Consider the following 15301-nt stretch of genomic DNA (forward strand, 5'->3'; position numbering starts at 1 on the left):
TATGCCAAACACGATCGAAAGCCGTTGAGATGTCAAGAGCAACTGCTTTTGTTTCACCGAACTTTTCCATTGAATTTGTCCATAAATGGGTAACATAAGCCATAATATCACCAGTGGAACAACACTGACGGAATCCATACTGGTGATCGTTGATCAGACAGAAGGTTTCTAGGTAGTTTAAGAGTTGGCAGTTCATTGATTTCTTGGTTACTTTAGAAAGAGTAGAATTAATTGCAATGGGATGATAATTGTATAGAAGGGGTTCGCCACTCTTCTTAGGAACTGGCTGGATATGAGCAAATTTCCAAGCAGAAGGAAGAACAGGACTAAATTCAGGAGCGCAGGTTTTGAGAACAAGAGGAAAAATACCGTCAGGACATGGAGCTTTCTTACATCAAGATTCATCAAAATCCTTCTGACATCCTTTTTACGGAAGACCCCAGAATGCACTGAATGGAACGTGTCGGGAATGGTGTGAGGTGTTTTACCAAATTCATTAATACATGAGTCGGAAGAAAAATGGGATGCTAGTAGGTCAGCTTTATCTTTGGATGAAGTGACAACAGAAGCATCTGGTTTTGGTGCACAGATGGGCAAAAGTTGCAGCCAATAGCTTTGGTAAGAAACCAGAATGCTTGGCTACAATTAGGGCAAGAAGCAAGTTTCCTACTATTAGCCTATTCAAAATCTAGTTTGGACTGATTAATAACTGCTTTACAACTGTTGTGAGCTTTGGTGTAGACAGGAAATAAAACTGAAGAATTGGAACCAAGCCAATTATGATATGCATCATTCTTCTCTTGAACAGCCTTAACTCATTTATTGGAAAACCAAGGTTTAGATAAAGGTTGAGATTTTAAAGTGGAGTGTGGAATAAAGGATTCCATTACTACAAGAATAATTTCACTGATACGATCTGAGCAAATGTTGACATCAGAAGTTTTGAAATAGTAATCCGACCAAGGAAAAGAAGAGAAGAAATCTCGCAGGTAATCCCATTTTGCATTCTTGTAATGCCAAACAACACAAAGTTGGGAATAGCCATGAGTTAAAAGCTCCATCAGAGAAGAGAGAATCACCAAGTTGTGACCTTAGGTGCCTAAAGGACCACTCACTTCGACTGTGTACTTAGAGGGGTTGTTTGTGAGAAAAAGATCAAGCGTGTTGGCTATATGGTTAGGATTGTCCAGTATTCTAGTAGGTAAATGAACAATCTGTGCGAGATCATTAGTAGTTGCAAAAGCCTCAGCATCTCAACCAGTTGGATCGGTGTGACTAGAAAATGGAAGCCAGCTGGAGTTATGAACATTAAAATCACCAAGGAAAATTACATCACTGTTAAGAGAGTTGGAGTCGAGAAAGTCAAGTTGCAAAGAGAGGAAGTCAAAGAGCTCCAAGTGATTAGTGGAGTTGGGAGAACGGTAGAGACAACATATGAATTTGACAGAATGAGGTAGAGAGATTTTAAGCCAGAGAAGATTGAAAAGAGGAGATTCCAAATTACCAGGTCTCTGACAGGGAATATTGGAACAGACATTGATTTGCATAACGACTTGCTAGACATGTTTTGGCTCATCGGTGTATATATAAAATGCAACGAATAATTAATTTCCTTAAAAGGTCTAACTTTTGTTTTTATCAAGGCAATTAGTAATTACAATGTCTCCTTTTCTTGAGTTTCTTTCTCTCTCTCTCTCTCTCTCTTTTTTTTTTTTTTTTTTTTAAATGAAAACGCCAAACACGAGCGGTATTAGAACTTATAGTACTTAGTACCGTGCTTGGCTTGGATTGGAGGTTGAAAAGATGAAAGAAGATATCTGTTGACGTTAGACTTGAACTTCTGTAGACTGTAATTTTCAGGAAATACATATGAAAGAAGGTTGTTCCAGAAAACGGCAGTTGAATGAATAAACAAGGATGATGAAAAGTTGGTTCTGTGAGTTTGAAGTTGGACGGTAAATGGATGTTGGCTGGTGGCGGCATGTGTTCGGATTGTTTTGAAAGAGAGTGGTAATTAGAGAAGCCAATTCAGAAGAACAGTGCCCATGGAAGTATCTGCAGAAAAGGCATGCAGCAGTCTATTAGACAGCGTGTGGAGAGACTCTATTAGAGATGACTCATTAATTAACCTAACGGCCCTCTTCTGAATGGAATCTAGAAGCCTGAGAGAGGTTTTGGGGGCACCGCTCCAGATGTGGGAACAATATTCCATGCTAGGGCAGATTTGTGATTTGTACAGAGTGAACAACTGTTTGGAAGAAAAGTAACCCTGAGAGTGAAAGAGAAAACCAAGTTTTGAATCTCTATCACCAACAGCCTTTTTTTTTTTTTCTTCATTGGTTTCTTTATTGGTTTTTATAACTCCTATCATACCTTGTGTACTCCTACTGCGCCAATTTAGAGCCTTCGAAATAATTTTCTGCAATGCTTTTATAATGTGTAATTAGCATCATCCAAAAGTTTATCTGAAAACATACAATTTAACTTTCACTACTTTCTCTGCATCCTGCACTTAATTTTTTCTTGATATATTTATACTTAAAGTATTTTTTAAAAGCATTCTATTGTTCTAAGAAGTACTGAGATGTTGGTTAAAGAGTTATTCACCAATTTATTCTGAAATTCCTAGAAATCCTTCCACCATAAAGGCCAATCATTGAAACATTTCTCTACTGAAGTTATTAAATATGTATTACTACCCTATTTTTCAAGTCCTTTTTTGGAAAGCATTGTGAATCGTATGTATATTTAATGTTAAGAAATCTCTTACCTTGAACTTCTTTATCCAAGAACCAAAAATGCTTTTTAAATTCACATTTGGACTATTATGGCAAATGTAAGAAGTTTAGACAGGAAGAAGTTGTCATTTAGAAGTATGGGCCAACACATCGTTAATCAGATAACTAATTTTCGTAATATTAAGTGGAAATCCTTCTGAGACTGTTCCTGAAACCATACAAGTTTCCGGAATGTTATGCACTTTGTTCTTTACACCAATGAAATGCAGCTAAAGGTCACCAAACTTGATCCTGTTATTGTTTTGAGGTTTTTCTGTATTATAATTTGCTTTATATGCAGTACAAGAATCATGCCAGATTTTTGATTAATTTTTACTACACAACATAAAACAGTTAATTGTCACTTTGAGTCTGTACCCATGACAAAATGAAAAGACTTCTAGTGTCTCTTTTATTTAGCATTCACTTTTAAAACTACATTTGTCCACATCGAAAGGTCAGTAAATTCAGAAAGGAGACTGTAAGGATCATTATACACAGGACTTCAAAACTAATGTTGAAATCTTGATGAACTGTGAAACAATTTATCAAGATTTCAATATGACATATTCTGTTAGCAAAAATACTTGGAATACTGAATGGCAGGACAGTCATATTTTTAGTTCTGAGTGGAGTCCTATGTCACAGGATGTTGTCACTCACTGCACATTTAAGTAGTGTGTGAAATATATATATATATATATATATATATATATATATATATATATATATATATATATATATGATATATTTCTGATCTGGGACCATAAATTAAGGAGTATTTGTACACATTTCACTCCCACATTAATGTACTGTTTGTTTGTTTTTAGGCATGTGTGCATATGTATAAGCACCTATTGTCTATACTGTCAGTCCATCCATAAGAAACTTGATTCCCAATGGATAGATTCATGAAATTTTGAAATTCATATATTAAATGTAATTGCAATATTTGTTAGCTTTAGTGTTCATGCAAGCAAAGCATGCATGAACTGTCTAAAGCTTATACAATGCACATGCATGCACAGAGAGAGAGAGAGAGAGAGAGAGAGAGAGAGAGAGAGAGAGAGGTATAAAAAAGTAGTAAATATTGTAATTAAACTGAATCGCTTAGTAGAACTACAGAGTTTTACTAATGTGCCATAAAGTTATAATCTTAATAATTAATTAATTAATAACAAGATAACTATAAAGTGGGGGGGGGAAATGAACCATAGCCTGAAATGTAATGCACTGCATACATTATTACTGTTGCTTTATTTTAAGACAACTAAGGCCATGGGGCATCAGTATACTACTGCTGTAAATTACGTATATTCTATGGCTGGTTACCCTGCAGTGCTGGAATAAAAACTCAGGTTGTGGTCATGGTGTGAAAAAAGCACATAAAAACTCTCTTATCCCAACAGGATTCAAACTCGGGCCTTTCCTAAACAAGAAGGATTATACTTGTAACAACTGCACTTCCTATGAAGGTATTAATGACACAAGGTTAAGTTTCACCCTCAAGTTGGAGCAGGACAACACCTTTCCTTTATATATCTAAGAAGCACCAATCAGCATATGGGTTTGTCAAAAAACCTGCTGGCAACAGCAACCCTATTATATTATTCCAGCCCCCCACCCTACATGACAGCACCAGAGTAGTTTAGGTCACAAGGAATTTCTGTGCAATTGCAGCACCTGTGAGATGCAACTACTGAGTTTCTGGAAAAGTGCATGAAGCTGAAAATACTCACATTTACTTTTCTGTATTATTATGGGTTGGTGAAAATGGTTGTGAGGTTTGTCAAATAGCAGAATGCATCACTGGTAAAAGCCAATAAACTATAAACAATCCTGCAACCAATGGAACCCTCCCTGATCTCTTGTAATGTAAACTGGAGGTCCAAATCAGTGAATGTGGAATGCATGAGTGATGTTGCTTTCCTCTGTACAGGCAAGGAATATGTTCCTAACTTGAGAGTCAAACAGCAATTTAACATCAAATGGTGTGGTAGGAGGAGACACTCTAAGGAGGCCTAGTGTATTTTTTCAGCACAGCCTGGCTTTCAAAATAAAACAAAAAAGCACGGTACAATCACTAATTACAACTTCCTGCCAAGCAATAGTTCTACAGTGACAAGAGAGTGCGAATAAATAGTCACACCTCTGCCATAAATCACATCATGTGGTGCCCAAGGGTCTCCACTGATTACAAAGTGGTAGCCAGGAGAGTAGCTGCCAGCAACCAATAGAGTTGGGCACCTCAACACCATTATAATGCTGGGGTTCGAGTGCCTAAGTAATCAGGATCCCAGCCTGGCTGCCCTTTCAGCCTGCACCTCAAAGAGAGCAGCAATTTAAATTAAGTCAAGTTAAGTGACAAAAAAAACCCACTTATTTTTAACATAGTGGGAAGTTTTTTTGTTTTTTTAACTATCCCATAATCCCACAGTCATTTTTTATATTAAACTTTATTTACTTTCTATGTAGAGAAGCGGTTCCTTCCTAAGAATATAATTTTAGTTATAATATTGATGCTAATATACTGAAAGGGGTGGGGAAAAAAAGAGAAAGAGAAGGGAAAATACATTATACTAAACAAACATACCTTTCCTAAACCTTGGAGGCTGTGCCATTGATGCTCCAGGAGGAAATGAGGGATTTATTGGTACAGAAATTGGAGTTCCTGGCATTACATACTGTGGAGTGACTGGAGCAAACATATGTTGTCCTACACCAGTAAGTACTTGAGGTTGTGGAGGCACTGCCACTATCGGACTCTGTGTATGTGGTCTTGGAGGAGGAAGTACAGATGTTGGTACAGACTGAGAAGGTATGGGTGCTGCAGGTGGAGTAGGGGTTTGAACACTCTGTAGAAAGACAAAAAAGTTTTCTGATAAAACAAAATGGAGATAAGAAATGTGGTTTTTATAATTTAAGGGGGAGAAAAAAAAAAAAAAAAAAAGCAAAACATTAAATTTGGTTTTACTATATACTTTTGTCAAAAAATTTTGTGCACTACCTTATTACATAATACTCTTACAATCATAGTCACAATTTTGGTTTGGTTTTGGGTTTACTGGCATAACAGCAACCTAGGCTATAATGTGCCAATCACACAGTCACAAATGCCTTACTAGTATGAAATTATATCTTGTTTTAGTGATGACAGCTTACATCTGTTGATAAGTGCTTATAAGTAACACCTGGACAGCTCACCAGAACAGTCCCTGCCATTCTTCTTTCCAGAATGATCTAACCCATGACAGTTTCATAACTGTAAAGTTCAAAATAAATCTCCAAAAATCCCAGAATGGCTTTTATGAGAATGAGGTCAAAAAAAGTTTAAATTCTCTTTCTCATACAGCATTTGCAGTATAACAAGAAACATTATCCTGAAAAAAGAAAATGTTGATTTTTGTAGTCAAGAGGGTTGGAAATATTGCCTTCTTGTCCAGCATGTTAGATGGCTCAATGAACAGAAGACACTGTTGTATACTGCATAGATAGTTCTCTGCAGCTGTGCTACTTTTATAGTTTATGTTCTGCTGTTTAGTAGTCTAAAATACATTTTTTATTTCATTTATAGCTTAATATCAAGTTTTTTTCTTTCAATTATTCAGTTTCACAACTTCATGTATCATAAATTGAAAGCACTAAATCTGTTGCATTCCATTCATTAAGGGAAGAGAGGTTAAGGTTTGTTCTGTAAAATACATTTTTAGATAATTTTTAGTTTAAGTTTGGCTCCAGCCAGAAGTTTCTTAGATATCATATAATTTTATTATATTTTTAGAATGCTTGGAGGATTTTAAATAAATCTGTTAAATTTGTAGATTTATTACTACAGTCAAAATTTGATTTTATTAGTATAGGTGAGGTATGATTGGTCAAGCTGAATGATATTTCTCACCTTTATATAACCTTGTATCACAATTAAATCAAAATTCATTCTTCTTCTTTAAGAGGAGTGTTTCCATTTACAATGGGTTCCTCAGCCTATAATTTATTTTTTGGTAGGAATTTTTTCTCACCACAAAGGGCAGTTCAAGGTGTCTTGGTCAGTTAAGCCTCTGGATGCCATGTGCTCCAATACTCCATCCATCCATGTCCTCCTAGATCTTCCTCTTCTCCTTCTGTCTGGAGGTACCCATTCCAGGATAGCCTTTGGATATCTGGTTTCTTGCATCCATTTTACATTTTCATATTAAGTTAAACACTTTTCTTCGCTAGTAGAAATATTCTTTTTTCACTTCCATTTACTCTTATGTCTTCATTCTGTTTTCAGTCTCTTCTAGAAGTTCTTGTTGAGCGTCTACAAAAATCCATTTTTGTGGAGAGCAATTTGTTTTCCCCCTCGCCTATTCGAAGTCCAGGTTTCCACTCCACACAATAAAGGATTTTGTACAATTGTTTGAAATACAGCTACCTGCCACTCCCCGATTAAGGTATGGGTTGTGGTCTGCAGACCTCTACGTAAGTCGGAATTTCCCTAAATGTTTATGCAGCACTCACAAATTTGATTGAAGCAAAAAAGAAATGTTCAACGAACATGTAAATAGAATTATTTATTCAATTTCAATTTTTTTATCTCATGCGGAGGAAAAATTACAAAGTGTACAAAATTAAAAAATTTTTATAATTAAAAAATTACAAAAAGAGAGTGTAGACAGGTATGTCAGCAAGTTTTACCTTTCGAGCATCATTGCCAGAATTAACTCACCAGCTGATAAGCACGCCACTGTGGAAGTTGAGGGCTGTGGAGATCTAGAAGGGATTTTTCCAACACATCATAATTAAACCACCTGTCGCTTGCCATGAACTTGGCTTGGGATTTACCATACTTATTATTAGCCATATAATAATAATAGACTTGTTCTGTCGTCAGATTTTCATCAGTGATGACCTTGGCAAACTCGTCAAAGAATTTCACTGCTGCCTCGTGATCAACAGATGCTTAATCACCACAAATCTTTTAAAATTTAATACTGTGTCTTTTATTAAATTTCTGTAACTAGCCTGTTGAATATTCACAGTTCATTTCAATTTTCAGTTCTTTTATGATAAACCTTTGCTTGTTCCATGATCAGCTGACCAGTTAGTGGCACGTGTTCACTGTGATGCTGACAGATCCACTCTTTCAAAATAGCTTTATGCAGTGTTTTTCTATTTTTATTAACTTCTGTTCATCCCTTTCAGCTTAGAACTTGAACAGTTTATCCCTCTCTTTCTTCAGGTTGTGGATGGTGGTCATTCCAACACCAAACACCACTGTGGAAGTGGCATTTGGAGTTGGAATGACCACACTTAGACATCTCACACTTACACTGCTGCCAAGTTTCTTCAAAAGATTAACTTTCTGTTCTATAGAAAAACTTAAATGCTTCCTCTCCTTGTCACTGATCCCAGGTATATCAGTTTTTTTTTTGACATTTTCAACAAACTTGCATCCTCGCTGTTTTAAAGGAGTGAATTTCTTACCAGTCCATTATTATGCTAATAAAAAGGCATGGATCACCAGGACCATCTTTTCTGATTGGTTTCACAAACATTTTTTACCAGCAGTTTGTACTCACTGCAGGGAAGATGGACTGGATAATGACTGCAAGATTTTGTTATTTCTTCACAACTGTTCTGCTCATCCTCCAGCTGAAATGTTCATCAAAAATAATTTATGCCATGTACTACCCCTAAACATGACCATTAATTCAGCCATGTGACCAGGGTATCCTTAGATTAATGAAGTGTAAATATAAAAACACTTTCTTGAACAGTGCGGGCAGCAGTGAACAGAGGCATGGGTTTGGAAAGTTTCCAGAAGGAGTTAGCATTAGCAAAGACATATGATGCAAGAAAGCAAGCTTATATAGCATCAGCCAAAAAAAACACACACACACACACACCTCCCATTACCTCCAAATGTTTGTCTAGTTCTGCCTTGAACTTATTTAAATTGTTGACCTCCACTACAACAAATGGAAGTGTTCCAACTATCAACGACCTGCTGGCTAAAGGTAAATTTTCGCACATCTATTCTACAATTGTCTTTCCTCAATTTGAATTTATGCCCCCTCAAACGAGTAACCTGAGCAAGAGGAAGGATCCCATTAGCATTGAGCTTGCTCAAACCATTCAAGGTCTTATACGCCTCAATTAGATCACCTTGTAGGTGTCTAGCCTCCAGAAGCTGCAATTTGCAGGACTTAAGCCTTTCTTGTAAAACCAACCCTTTTGTTCCGCTCAATCTCGATGCCCTTCTCTGTACTCATTCCAGCAGCTCTACATCTTTCCTAAAATGAGGCCCCAAGAATTGTATGCAGCACTCAATGTGTGGCCTGACCACTGCCTTATACAAGGGGCCAATCACCTCCTTATCCCTGGAAAAATTTTTGTATATCATTGAGAAGACACCATAAGCTACTCTTGCAGCCTGTCTGCACTGCTCAGAAAACTTCATATCTGACTCTGACTGCACAATTACCCCCAGGTCCTTTTCATTCTCCACTACCTTGAGTGTAGTACCACCCACTTGATATGTTATTTTGGGGTTACTGCTACTCATATGCAATACTTTACATTTGTCAATGTTAAAGTTCAGTTACAATCTCTCAGTCCATTTGCTCAAGTTTTCCAGATCCTGGAAAAGTTGAGTAAGCTACTCTTGCAGTAGCGTACTATCATTACTGTCATTAACAACCCTGCCAACCTTCATATCGTCTGCAAATTTAGACATTAACCCTGATATACCTTCTTCAATATCATTTATAAATACCGAAAACAACAATGGCCCCAACACTGAAATCTGGGGGAATCCACTAATAACATTAGTCCATGAAGAGCAGTGTCCATTGATAACCACTCTCTGTCTTCTCCCACTCAACAATCCCTTTATCCATTGTAGCAACTTGCCCTTAATGCTCCAATTTGTACAGTAGTCTCCCGTTTGCCATAATATCAAAAGCTTTTCTAAAATCCGAGTATATATCAAAATTATTTTTTGCATCCAGTTCCTTTGTGACCACATCATAGTATCCAATCAAATTTCTCAGACAAGGCATCCCCTTTACAAACCCATGCTGTGTCTGAACTATAACTGCAGTCTTGTCCAGATGATCCTGCACTTCTTCCTTAACCAGTGGCTTCATTTTTCCCTTGAACAGAAGTCAAACTAACAGATCTGTAATTACTCGTGAAGCCCTTTGTCCCCTTTGTGAATTGGGGACATTTGCACAACTGTAGTTCATGGGTACCTCCCCCGAGTCCAAGGATGCTTTCAAAATTATGGCTAAGAGTTTAACCTGAAGGATGCCGTATATACTGTTGCAAACACTTTGACCTTAGTGACTAAAGACATAGTTATGCATGCCTGGTACGACCTCAGACCTGCGATTAAGCTCAGTAATGATGATGAAGAAGCTAATGATTTGGAAAAAAAAAAGATGTCCGAACTCGTTACACGTGCAAAAACAGTGCCTTTGGAGTCTGTCAGTAAGCTGGAAAAAGTGGATATCGAAGAAGTCTTTAACATTGATAATGAGGCTCCAGCTATTCATTCAATGACTGATGGTGAAATGGCTGAAATGGTTTTGAGTCGAGGAGCTCATGGTAAAAGTGACATTGTTAGCACTGCAGTAAAAATGCCTATAGATGACATGGTGAAAAAGCGTGATGAACTCATTGAAGGACTAGAGCAGTGTGCTTTTATAACAGGACAAGAAATAATGTCAATTTACAAAATAAAAGAGGGAATTTAAAAAAAAAAACTTTGTTAATGAGGCAAATGACCCTGGAAGAAACATTTAAAAAGGCTATTCAGCACAATGTGTCCTCATCCCTGAAGGCCCCAGTTCCTGGTCCCTTAACTGCTTGTGATGTTCCTTCTCAAGACAATAAATAAAAATGAATTTTTTTTCACATGAAATACGAATTTTGAATTAACATTTGTTGCATTTATATTCTTTTGGAAGCAGAGACCAACATTTTTTTTTTTGGTAAATAAAACTGAATATTTTGCATGAAATCTAAATTTTATTTCCACCTTACTTCAACTCCACCACGCCATGTATTCCAAAATCTGAAAAAAAATCTGAAATCCAAAACATTCCCAGCCCCAAGCATTTTGGATTAGGGATATTCAACCTGTATCACGTCTCAATTTCTTTTTAACAGTAATAGCTCCTGCTCTTGCTACTTCACTCTTATCGACTCCCCTCCAAAAATGATAACATATCTTCCACGAATTATATCATAATCAAAATTTAATTATGTTGCAATTCATTATAATCATTCAGGCATGAGAGTTGGTGATGTTCTTCATACACAGGCAATTTCTCCAGCAGAAATATATATTTTCCTCTGTTTGAAAAAGGTGTATGCCAGAAACTGCATATTATACTCAAGAGTGTATAAATGGGTAAATTATTATCATGGAGAAAGGAAAAACTCTGCAGGATGATCCACCCAAGACAAACTCACATAACTATTATAGAGGAAAATGTCGACAGACGTCACTGAAGTGGATCAGTGTACAATAGTTGATAATGTAGCCAAGGACCTGGATATCAGCCACAGGTCTGCCGAAACCATCATCCACAATAGGTGGTAGTGTAGTGTAGTAACGTCTGTATCAAGTGGGTTTACATGTACCTCAATGATGAAGAAAAATATCTGTGAATGGGACTGTCTGCAGCAACTAACATGATATGAAGAGAAAAAAATGACTTCTTGAAAGGCATGACTTCTGATGACACATGAAGTAGGCTATATGAACCAGAGGGTAAGTGACGTAACATATGGTAATATGACCATGGCTAAATAAATTCAAGGTTTTTGAAAGCTATGGGAAGGTTATACTCATGCTATTCTTTGACTCACAGGGACTAGGGTGTAGGGTAGATGGCCTCAAAGAAATTAATATGAGGGGCCCGTCAAGGTCTCAGCTGCCCAACTCAACACCAGAGCTCACTCCTGGGCATCAGGCAACACTGCGGCAATCTCCAAGGCAGAATGCACTGGTCCCAAAGGAACTAGCTATTGTTGTTGACTCTATTGACTCCTGGCAGACATACCTTGGTCCTGTATGTCTGCCAGAACATACAGGACCAGGACCAGGGTATGTCTGCCATGGGCAAATGTTGATGACATTGTAAGGCATATATCATCTTTTAAGGGCATAAAAGGTGATATTGTTGTACACGTCGGCACCAATGACATTAAGAGTAGGAGATCTGCAGATTTACTTAACAAGTACAGGTCAATGTTGCAAAAAAAGTCGGGAGTCAGGGTTAAATTTGAAAGTGTCTGCAATTCTGCCCAGATCCGATAGGAGGGAATACATGATGAGGGCCTTGTCAATCAATTCGGCCCTGGAAAGACTGTGAAAGGAGTAGAATTTTTTTCAGAGTGGTCTGAGCTTGTTAACAGGAGAGACTGCTTTTACAGGGATGGGATACACTTAAATAGAAAGGATGCAAGAATATTTGTTGATGGTATAGAAGCAGTGTTAGGTGGGTGGGAAAACTGCTAGCTTGGGGGGGATTCACAGACTAAAAGGTTAAAAGTAGCCGCAGGCAGAGGTGAAGGTGATTCTTGCACAACTTCTATTAGAAGAAGTAGCGACCTGGAGCAAGGGGTGCTGGGGGTTTCAGGGACTGATGGCAGTGATCGTGAAACAGGTGGGTATATGGGATGTGTTAGAGGTAACTAAGAATAAGAATAGGTGCATGAATACTTGCATGTATACTTGCAAGTATACCAATGCTAGAAGTATAGTAAATAAATTCGATGAATTTGAAGTGCTGGTCAAGACATCAAAGGCGGATATTGTTGGGATAGCAGAGACGTGGTGTCACACAGATATAAGGAACACAGAATTGGAATTTGAGGAGTACAATGTGTACAGAAAGGATAGACAGGATAGGAAGGGAGGAGGTGTTATGCTGTTAATTAAGAAAAACATAAAATCAAAAGAAGTGCATCCAGTTGATATAGATGAACAGTGCACTGTTGAGTCAGTTTGGTGTGACAAAAGCACTGCGAAAGAAAAAATAAGAGTAGAAGTGTGTTATAGGCCTAATGACTCGAATGAGTACAATGAACTATTGTACAGAAAAATCTGAAATCAGAATGTCTTATAATGGGGGGATTTTAACTTCCCAGATATTGACTGGAACTTGTGGGATGGTCACTCACACACTAGTAAGACTTTTTTGGATTTATTGGATGATTATTTTCTACAGCAGCATGTTCGAGAGGCAACCAGAGAGGGTAATACTCTTGATCTGGCTATCAGCAGTGATCATTCGTGTATTAAAAATTGGAAGATAAAGGAACCACTAGGTGGCAGTGATCACAGTGTACCAATGTGGGATTTACTTAAAGATATAATTACCATCAGGGGTAAAGGAAAGGGTTTTTGCTTCCGTAAAGATGAGTACAGTGGGATCAACTCACAATGTTACCAACAGTAAATTCTAAGTGGGAAGCATTCAAGGAATTAATCGTGGATGCTACTAAAAGTTTCATACCTATTAAGAAATATTGTTCAAGATTTAGGTCTAAATGGTTATCAAATGAACTAATGAGACTCGTGACAGAGAAGAAAAATGCATGGGATGCATATAAATTATCAAGCGACTCAGAAGCCTATGGCAGATCTAAGCTAGTCTGTAATCAGGTCACAATGGAGGTTAGGCAGGCGAAGGCAGATTATGAGAAATCTTTGTCAAAAGATGCTAAGAAAAACAGCAAGGATTTCTTTACTTATATAAACTCTAAAAGGAAGGGGATGAATCTGATTGGTCCACTTGATATCGATGGTTCCACTGTTGATGATCCTGCTCAGATAGCAAACAAACTGAATGACTATTTTACATCTACATTCACACATGAGGAGTTATTAAGGTTTGAAAATGGCAGAAGGTTATCAAATTGTAGCAGGGTGCTTAATGATTTTGTAATAACTGAGAGCAAGGTGGAGGAGAAATTGTTGAGGTTAAACATAAGAAAGGCACCTGGGGTGGATGGGATCTATCCAGTTATATTAAAGGAGGCGGCAAAGCAACTAAGCAAACCCTTAGCCATAATTATGAGAGCATCCTTGGACTCAGGAGAGGTCCCCACGGACTGTAGATGTGCAAATATATCACCAATTCACAAGGGGGGTGATTGAAGGGTGACACGAGTAATTACAGAGCAGTTAGTTTAACTTCTGTTCCCGGTAAAATAATGGAGCCACTGGTTAAAGATGTATTGCAGGATCATCTAGACAAGACTGCAGCAATCATTCAGACACAGCATGGGTTTGTGAAGGGAAAGTCTTCTCTGACAAATTTGATAAGATATTATGATGTGGTTACAAAGGAACTGGATGCAAAAAATAATTTTGATATCATATATTTGGATTTCAGGAAAGCTTTTGACACTGTTGCGCATGGAAGACTATTGTACAAATTGGAGCAGAATGGTATAAAGGGTAAGTTGCTACAATGGATAAAAAGGATGGTTGATGGGAGAAGACAGAGGGTGGTAATTAATGGGTGCTGCTCTTCGTGGACTAATGTTATTAGTGGAGTCCCACAGGGTTCGGTGTTGGGTCCTCTGTTGTTTTGTATATTTATCAATGATATTGATGAAGGTATATCAAGCTTACTGTCGAAGTTTGCAGATGATACAAAGGTTGGCAGGGTTATTAATGACAGTAATGGCAGTGTGCTACTGCAACAGGATCTAGATAATTTGGGCAGATGGGCCAAGAAGTGGCAACTGAAGTTTAACCTTGACAAATGCAAAGTACTGCATATGGGTAGAAGTAACCCCAGAGAAACGTACCAACTGTGTGGTACTACATTTAAGGTTGTAGAAAATGAAAAAGACCTGGGGGTAACTGTGCAGTTGGATATGAAGTTTTCTGAGCAATGCAGACAGGCTGCCAGGGCAGGTCATGGGGTTTTGTCAATGATATACAGCAATTTTGCTAGCAGGGAAAAGGAGGTGATTGTCCCTCTGTATAAGGCAATGGTCGCCGACCGGGCTAGCCGAGTGGGTAAAGTACCTGCCCGGCAACCCAAAGGTCGCGGGTTCGATTCCCGCCTCGGGCTTGGATCGAAGTACTGCAAAAACCTTGGCAGGTGCAATATGGCCACAGAAGCCGATGCGCCAACAACTACCAAATCAAAAAAAAAAAAAAATAAAAAAAATAAGGCAATGGTCAGGCCATGCCTTGAGTACAGGTCAGGAGACCTGATTTTAGGAAAGATACAGATTTGCTTGAGCGTGTACAGAGAAGGGCAACAAGATTGGTGAGGGGAATGAAGGGATCCTCTTACCAAGAGAGGCTTAAGTTCTGAAAATTGCAGTGGCTGGAGACTAGGCACCTATGCGGTGATCTGATTGAAATATATAAAAGTGAAGTTGGAAATTATCGACCTGTCAGTCTGACTTCAGTAGTAGGGAAAATCATGGAGGCAATGATCAAGGGTGGAATTCAGGATCATTTGGATCGAATTGAAATTCTCAAGGATACTCAGCATGGTTTCGTA

The 15301-nt window shown here is 37.9% G+C and overlaps 1 protein-coding gene across 8 annotated transcripts in view; it reads right to left on the reverse strand.

Moving 5' to 3' along the window:
- Positions 1-15301, reverse strand: part of LOC150086018 (uncharacterized) — a 576308-nt gene that overhangs the window by 147059 nt on the left and 413948 nt on the right. For all 8 annotated transcript variants that reach the window (XR_016546983.1, XR_016546988.1, XR_016546987.1 and 5 more), the window contains one exon: positions 5371-5632. Coding sequence is in view for 1 of the 8 variants with exons in the window: in XM_090374334.1 (XP_090230460.1) it covers positions 5371-5632 (262 nt within the window). In the remaining 7 variants the exon portion in view is untranslated. The remainder of the gene's footprint in view (positions 1-5370; positions 5633-15301) is intronic.

Source organism: Mastigoproctus giganteus, chromosome 5 (assembly GCF_048544385.1).
Source record: "Mastigoproctus giganteus isolate SK-2022 chromosome 5, ASM4854438v1, whole genome shotgun sequence".
NCBI lineage: Eukaryota > Metazoa > Arthropoda > Arachnida > Uropygi > Thelyphonidae > Mastigoproctus > Mastigoproctus giganteus.